At 36.5% G+C, this 8,767-nt stretch overlaps 1 protein-coding gene across 3 annotated transcripts in view; it reads right to left on the minus strand.

Annotated features, from left to right (window-relative positions):
• LOC107669079 (glutamate receptor 2-like) overlaps positions 1 to 8,767 on the minus strand; it is a 40,820-nt gene that overhangs the window by 15,213 nt on the left and 16,840 nt on the right. For all 3 annotated transcript variants that reach the window (XM_016461176.1, XM_016461175.1, XM_016461177.1), the window contains exon 3: positions 7,214 to 7,453. In XM_016461176.1, coding sequence (XP_016316662.1) covers positions 7,214 to 7,453 — 240 coding nt within the window. The remainder of the gene's footprint in view (positions 1 to 7,213; positions 7,454 to 8,767) is intronic.

An 8,767-nucleotide genomic window follows, 5' to 3' on the forward strand; every position in this document is an offset into this window, starting at 1 on the left:
TTTCAGATTCCATCAAAAATATATTAATTTGTGTTCCGAAGATGAACGAAGGTCTTACAGTTTTGGAACGACATGAGGGTGAGTAATTAATGTCACAATTTTCATTTTTGGATGAACTATTCCTTTAACATTTATTTGGTAAAGCTGTCTCAGGAAATAACAGCAGTTATATGAATTTCATTACATTTGAATTTGTTTGCTACCGCATTGTACATTCAATTCAAATTCATGAATGTACTGTAATTTAAAAGGCGTTCTCAATTCTAAATTATGCATTTTCAGGATTCATTGGTAATGTAAGAATGAAACACTTGATTTCAGTCCCAGGAAATTAAGCACCTACTTAGTCTTCGTAAATTGGCGAGAAGACAGATGAGACTACATTTTATCTGGAGTAGAAAATGACTAACAAGCTTGTCCTGCAAATGGCCTGAACTATACAGACATTTAAATGAAGAGGTTTTATGTTCATGTAGCAATTACCTGAACATCTCTTTTAATCATATTTAGTGAAGCTGTCTGAAACAGTAAAAGGGACAGTCACACACACACACAGATCTCACCCGTATCTTGCTGTCTGCTCCAGGATATTCTTTTTCCTCCAGGGCTTCCCAGCGCTGGTCAAATTTAGATACCAGAGGGTCATCGAAATCCACAATCTGAAAGCCTGAGACATTAGCTCCACCGTATTGGATTTTTGAAAGATCTCCATCCACAAAACCCTGAAAACATGACATGGTTTTCTCAGCATTTTTGCACATTTTCAAAAAGACGTGTTGTTCTTTGTTAGTGTTACATTTTAGATCATTTACCAAGTTTGCTATGATGTAGTGATATCCTTTCACATGCCTGCCAATAGTTATGACCTGCAAAGAGAATAAGGAAGCTCATGAAATCAATGAAGTGAAACTACACTTCATAAATACATTTTAGATAATGATAAGAAAATGTATACTGCTCCATGCTGAAATAAAAGCAGTCTGAGAGGTTTGTGTGCTGACGGCAAGGTACTTGTGATGTGTATGTGCAATTGTGTGTGTGTAGATAAAGCTATATTATAGAGCCAAGATCAGCTGCATTGATTCTAGCGGTTGGTTAAACACACTTCTGCAGGCTTTAAATACAAATCAATAGCTCTTCCCTGAGGGTGCAGCGAGTGTGAATGAAAAACCCATCTCATGAGGACTTTTCTGCCCGCTAATGGTGTCTGTTTGTGCTGCCTAATTAATGATTCATAGTTATGGTGCTTTTAAAATGTACTAAGTTGCTTTAATTGTTATTTTTTATATTGTTATTTAAGTATTATGTAGACTTGTTGTTTATATAAAGATGAAAAAAATCCTTTTGGATTATCAAGTTTAATAAAAAATGTTAAAATGTTAAAGTATAAATACAATAGTATAAATACTGGGAAATATTTTTTACAATTTAAAATAACTGCTGTCTATTTTAATATATTTTAAAATGTAATTTATTATGTGATGAAATGCTGAATTTTAAGCAGCCATTACTCCAGTCTTCAGTGTCACATGATCCTTCAGAAATCATTCTAATATTCTGATTTAATGCTCAAGAAACAGTTATTATTATCAATGTTGAAAACAGTTGTGCTGGTGTGTGTGTATGCATATATATATATATATATAGTTTTCCCCCAGAAATCTTTTATTATTACAAAGTTCAAAACAGAGTAATAATTTACTATATTGTTGGTTAATAAAATTATTATAAAAAAAAAAAAACATCTTGCTGACCCTGAACTATTAAATGATAATGCATTTGTTTTGCTTTGATTAGCTTGTTTACATGCAATGTCTGCATTATTTCATCACCCATACAAATGACAAGGACTTAAATTAATTAATGCAGCTAAACCAGCTCATATTAGGAGCACTTTGTTTGAGCTGAAATACTGCATGCTAAGATGACAATGTCATAATGTTGATTACATCAGAACTATTTAGTGCATCAGCTGATGTGTATACCTGTTCCATGATATCTTTAACTTTGTCCTGCTCACAGTCGAGAATCACTCTCCGCTCCTTCTTGTTTTCTAGGTCCTGAAAGAGTGAGCGATATGCTTCATCCTTCCTCTCGTCCTTCATGTTGCCCACGTTGATGGCGGTCACATGCCATTTCTTCTCTGCTGCTGTGTCCAGCACAACTTGGAGAGTGGTAAGTCCTGATTATGAGGAAGAGGAACAGATTAGGTTTTTTGGAAGATGCTAGGAAGCAATAAAAGCTACAAAAGTCAAACTAGACTGCTTAAAAATACTTTTAATAAAGTTACCTCTGCAAAGAAATATGCAACATTTCAGATGCTTCACCTTTTGGACCGTTTGGGCTAAGCATCTCATGATATGTTATTTTCTTATGTAATTGTTTCAATTTCTTTGCATGATTTACAGCACTTCACACCATTTTGAATCACTGGTTGCCAGTTACATCCTTAATAATACTCCATGGAGGATTTGATGCAGATGATACGACTCTAAAATTGGCATTTTCATTTCTGTCAGTCACAGGGGAGGTAAATAACTAAAACAATCAATTAAGCTGAAGGCATCACAGCTACAGCACTTATTAAAGTGCCCCTATTATGTTTTTTTGAAAATTACCTTTCATTCTAAGTGAATGAAAACATCCAGCAAAATTTCAAATCTGAAAATGCACCGTGTATAATGCTATAGTCTCTCAAAAGAAAGAGTCGTCTCTGAATCATTGAAACGAGTCGTTTTTAAAACGAATCCCAAGCCGTTTCAATGTTGACGTGAACATGAAACATTAGCATATATCCCGCCCACTTGTTGGTCTTTTCGCGTTGGTCTGAATGAAAATGCAAATTCATTCTTTGCCACTATAGGTGCCGCTTTTAGAGCAGTAAGAATAGCTGTTTTCCCGGTAACGCTGTACACAAAGCAGCACTGTGCTCACAAACGCTGCTTTATCAGGCATTACAGGCATGATCCAATCGACCAATCACTGCAGATTAGCGGCACGCAAAGGAGGGGTTTGGAAAAATGAATCGTTGAGCGAATCGTTTGGGAGTCGTTGAGCAAGTAAGATAAAAATAAATGCATATTATAAGACAATGAAAGCGTTTTTTGGCCTTGCATGCATGTCAGCCTGTTGTTGGGGACACCCAAAACCAAAATATGAACCTTTCCTTACCCATAATAGGGGCACTTTAATTAAGTCAATGTGAGTGAGTGTTTGTATGCTAGATATGTGTATTTGATTTGTAAGAATATGAAAACAGTGTGTCGTGTTTCGACAGAGTACATTAATCGTGGATAACATCTCAGGGAGTGCGAGGCACAGTGGGCTCCTGTGTTTAACCTTTGTTAAATGTGTGGCTTAGAGACATGAGGATCAAGGCTTACAGCTATTCTTGGAGATAAGTGATTAAAAGCTCGTTAGTAAGGGCCATTAGTGCTAACAAATGAGATGATAGCATTGAAATGCATTGTTACTCCAGCACACTACAAAATCACTTCTCAATCTAGGAAATCCTGATTTGGGTCACTTAAAACCTAAGGAGCAAATGAGATGATAGCACTTCTGTTCATTATTGTTCCAGAACACTCCAAAATCACTTATGAATGAATGCCTGATGGGTGACATAGAAGCTGAAGATTTAACAATTTGCAGGCAAATCCTGACTCAATAGGAATTTATTTAATTTGCTAGCAATTTCCTTAACCATGATATGTAAAAATAGCCATTTGAAATGTAAAAAGATTTAACATTGTAACACTTATTTGGGCAAAATGAAAACAACAACAACAGCAGCAACAACAATAATAATGCATTCGACATCGACACTACCATTCAAAAGTTTTGGTCTGTAATATTTGTATGCTTTTTAAATAAGTATCTTATTCTAAACAGGGTTGCATTTATTTGATTTGATCAAAAATACTGTATAAAACCTAATATTGTGAAATATTTACAATTTAAAATAACTGTTTTCTATTTTAATTATTTTAAAATGTAATTTATTCCTTGATGACAAAGCTGAATTTTTAGCAGCCATTACTCTAGTCTTAGTTTCACATGATCCTTCAGAAATCATTATAATATGCTGATTTGCTGCTCAAATAAATAAATAATAATAATAATTAATAAAAATATCAGTGTTGAAAACAGGTGTGCTGCTTAATTTTTTATTTTTTTTTGTGGAAACAGTGATACTTTTCCCCCCAATATTCTTTAATAAATATACAGTTCAAAAGAACAGCGTTAATTAGTTTGTTGATTAGTTTGTTGGTTGGTACCTTTACTGTTGTTTTCAGCAGTGTGCATACTTGCTCATTAAAATATATATTTTTTTACTGGGTTCAAACTTTTAAACAGTTGTGTATTTGTAGCATGTATTATATTATTTTACGTAGTGCTCCATAATCTTGTTGCATAAACATGAGTGAAACCTTAATGAATAATGGTTGTGGTTCAATATCTGTCTATTGGTTTCCCAGTATGGGGTCTCCCTTATTGAACTGTGATGTCAGCTGTATTACATAATCTCATTGTCTCTCCATAAGCACATTGCAGCTGGATCTTTGTAGATCTTCAGAGGTGTTACACTGATTTAATTAGCCATCCCAATTATGCAGGGGTTATGGATGAGACTCACAGTGAGGGAGAATTAGTCTTTGTGCACAGCCAATCCTTTATTGATTACATAAGACACTTTAAAACAAAGCAAATCACCAAGAAAAGATAAAGTCAAAGGAGATGGGGAGCAGTGACTGTCCTTCAAGCTCAAACAAAAAAGAAATGCACAATCCAGAAAACTTTACATTTAATGACCTGCTGAAACAGGAATTCTGGTGCTCTAGCATGTTTTCCAGTTGTAAGCATATTTCTCTTTTGTCATGCACCTGTCCCTGATGACAACACACCACCTAACAAGCATGAGAGAGCGTTTGTGAGGCTATAGGAGTGTGTCAGCGACGCTCTGGGTCATCCTGTCTCATGCGTTCCAGGACCACGGACAGCGACACGCCAGATCCACATGGGCAGCAGGAAGGGTGACGAAATGACCCTCAGCTACAGTCACTTCACTGCTTATCAGCATCCAGTGTAAAAGGATGCTGGCATCTCCACCAGGTGAGTGATGAAGAAAGTATCTAAAGCGATCAACTGTCATGCAGAAAGCACCCAGCAGGCTGTAAGAATCCATCACGTCTTCACATCCACGCCACTGAACAAAACACTAAACTGGAACCTTCACATAATTTATATAAGCACAACAACTACCACCCTGGCCACCAGCCACTTTCACTTTCACGCTCTGTGGTTTAAAAATAAAAGCTTTTCTGGGACTATAAATTATGAATTTGTTTCCTGCTTAAGTGCTCAATATCGGGCTTGAATAAACTCTTTATTAACCCATCAGCCATTTCTTTACTAAAACATGCACAATTTATAATAAATTGGAATAAATTACATTTTCAAATATGTGAAAAAAGAAAACAATTATTTTAAATTGTAATAATATTTCATAATATTACAGTTATTATTGTGTTTTTGATCAAATAAATGCAGCCTTGTTTAGCACAAGAAACATCTTTAAGTTTATGCTTTTTTTTTGCTTTAAAATTTGAACAATTTAAATAAATAAATAAATAATCTAAAAAAGAAATTATTCATAATTACCTTCTTTTAGACTATTATTCAACAAATCTTTGGTAAATACCACAAGTGTAATGAAGGTTGCAGACATGGATGTACCACAAAAGAACGGCTTACTCACAAGTCATTGTTTCAATCGAGTAATTTTTAAGTATATTCAATTTAGACACGACTGAAAGTAGTGATATCTGAGTAAGTGTGTTGTTTAATAATGACATTGCTGCTTTTTGGAGAACGGCTTAAGCTGAAACTGAACTTGTTTCAAAACGGATACATTTCACATTTTATTGAACATTGAACTGAATCAACCACAGCATGCAAATCATCTGTAAATATACAGTATATTGCGTATCCTAAAAGATGCAGTGCACATCCTATTACATTCCTTAAATCCTCCACATTATTTGCACAAATGGAGGACTGGAGGAATGCTGGATGTGGCATTAAGTTTGCATTTATGACTGATCTCACCAGTGAAATGTGTCATGACCACAGGCGCTGTGCTGCTGCTCTCACACAGTAACACCGACACATTAATAACACACACAGCACAATGGTTACCATGGGAATGCAGCATCGATCGACCTAATTAGTATGACAAGTGATTTAAACGTGTGCATCAAGGTGCATATTTCATCCCACATACGCAACCACACAAGTCTAAAATAAATCATGCAGATTCACCCCTCAACAAAAGCAAACAGTCACAAAGGCATACAAGCAAATGCACACACAAAGAGGATTTTTGGGAACATTGGGTTATGTATACATAATTAATACTCATAAATGATAAATGACACATTGTGTGCATACTGATCTTCATCACAGGAAAGTTAAAGTAGCAACCTCACAGTTAATAAAACATCGCCATTACAGACATTTACGACACCGCGGTCCTCAGAGACTCACGTCAACCATTCTCATTTGTGCCACACAGCTCTCAACCTCCGCAACCATCAAAGAAAGCGAGAATTGGAGGGTGACATAGAGGAAAATGAGTAAGACAGAAAGGGAGATTAAAAAAAAAAAAATGGAGAGTTAGAGACACAGACGAGCTTGAGGCAAATAGAAAGCTGCAAAACAAAGGCCAGTGGGCCCAACAAACACAAAATGAACCTTTAATAATGCTGGATCCTGCTCACTCCAGCTCAAGGTGCAAAATAAACCTCCGTTTCATTGTAGATATGCCTTTTGACAGGCTAATATCCTTAATTATGAATATTCTGAATGCAACAGCCATAATCTTATCTGTAGCATCAAATATTGTCAATTGCTTTTATATAGCATCAAGATACTGTGTGAATTATGATACTGTCCCAAGCCCTGCATGTTAACGACGCCCCATGCACCACCTTTAAGCGACGAGACACTTTACTCATATTTATTTTAAAATGCTAAAAGAATGGCTGCATCCAAAAGTGATGATTTGCTAAACAACAAACCAGCTGATGTGCCTGAAAGCCTTCCCACTGGCAAAACACAAATGGAATTCTATTTAAAAGTAAATCTGTTATTTTTCCTCAGCTCACACACGTCATGTTTATATGGTGTTGAATAATGCAGTGCAGTGCCTTACCTCGGTCACTGTCGTACAGGTAGGCAAACTTGTCCCATTTGTAGTACTCAATGAGGCTCAGGAGAGGCCCTTTGATGTCTGGTCGCATCTGAATGATAAACTGCTGATTTCCGTCCAAGGGAAAGCTTGGTGTGATGAAGGAGACGTGCAGTGTCCCACAGAACGACGTTATTGTGTTCATTGACTTCTTGTCATAAAATCCAAAAATAGCATAAACTCCTCTTGAGAACTGAGAACAGACTGAAAAAAAGAGAATCAATTAGAATCTGATAGAAAAGTAACACATTATGAGAGTCTTGTACAACTGTAGGATCTCATTTGTAAAGATTCTTTCCTCCCCTAGTGAAAAAAATACTCAAATGTATTTGAAAGTATACTACAAATACATGCACATATTTATGTGCTTAATAAAAATACCTTGCAATCGTACTTTTGGTATACTAAACAGGTGTAAAGTCTGCTAAATTGGAAAAACTAACTTTGTACTTAATGCACTTTACTTGTGTGTAAGTAGGGCTTAGGTCCAACTATACTCACTGTAAATATATTTGATTGTGCTAAAGTGGAACTATTGCAAGTATACTTTAGGTACACTTTAAATACGTTGCATTTAAAGACTGATTATTATACAAAGATCATACCTAATAGTGATATTAAAACACATTTTAGGCATAATATTAAAAAGTGTATTGTGCAATAAAGAAATACTTCAAATGAAGTTTAATTGTATTTTTAAATCAGTAAGTCTTAAGTGACATGTCAATAAATATGTTAATGGATTTCGAGCAGAGGCGGACAAAGTACTCAATTCCATTACTTGAGTGAAAGTACAGATACTGCTGGTCAAATATTACTCAATTACAAGTAAAAGTTGTAAAGACAGATTTTTACTTAAGTAAAAGTACCTAAGTACTTGCTTTTAAAAGTACTTAAGTACCAAAAGTACATTTCCTGTTCCCCTTCATGGGAACTTCGAACTGCGTCCTCTAGGGGCCGCTATGGGGGACGCCTCGTCGTGACCCGTGTCTGAAGCATACATTGAAAAAACACCAACTCGTTGGCCGGCGACAGCCATGACGTCACTACCGGTGCGACTATAGTATAAATAGGCGCCTGGAGCACACATCATTCTCTTCTTCGTCTTCATTGACTGTTCTGTTTGAAGCATGCATTTCCAAGGAAAAAGTAAGAGCTATCTCTATTTATTATGGCGAGCACTAGCAGAGCATTTAGAAGGTGTGTGCATCATGTGTTGTTGAAGAGCACGCGCGCGATGTCCTCGAGGGGGCAATCTGTGTGCATTGCGAGTTTTTTCCATTTTTTCCAACCGTTCTCGTTTGTCTCTCTTTTCGAGTAAAGAGGGGCAGCCATCTGCTTTCCGCGGTTCAGGACCCGCCGCTGCTGAGGCACGGAGGAGAATGAGCTCGTGGGGATCTCAGGTGGACCTGGCCGATGAGTTTAAAGAGGGGCTTTCCCTCTCGCGAGAAACGGCTGCCAGAGGATGATGTTCTCTCTTTAACATCATCTGATCCAGGGGCCAGTGCTCTGCTGGGT

Source organism: Sinocyclocheilus anshuiensis, unplaced genomic scaffold (assembly GCF_001515605.1).
Source record: "Sinocyclocheilus anshuiensis isolate Anshui unplaced genomic scaffold, SAMN03320099.WGS_v1.1 scaffold124, whole genome shotgun sequence".
NCBI lineage: Eukaryota > Metazoa > Chordata > Actinopteri > Cypriniformes > Cyprinidae > Sinocyclocheilus > Sinocyclocheilus anshuiensis.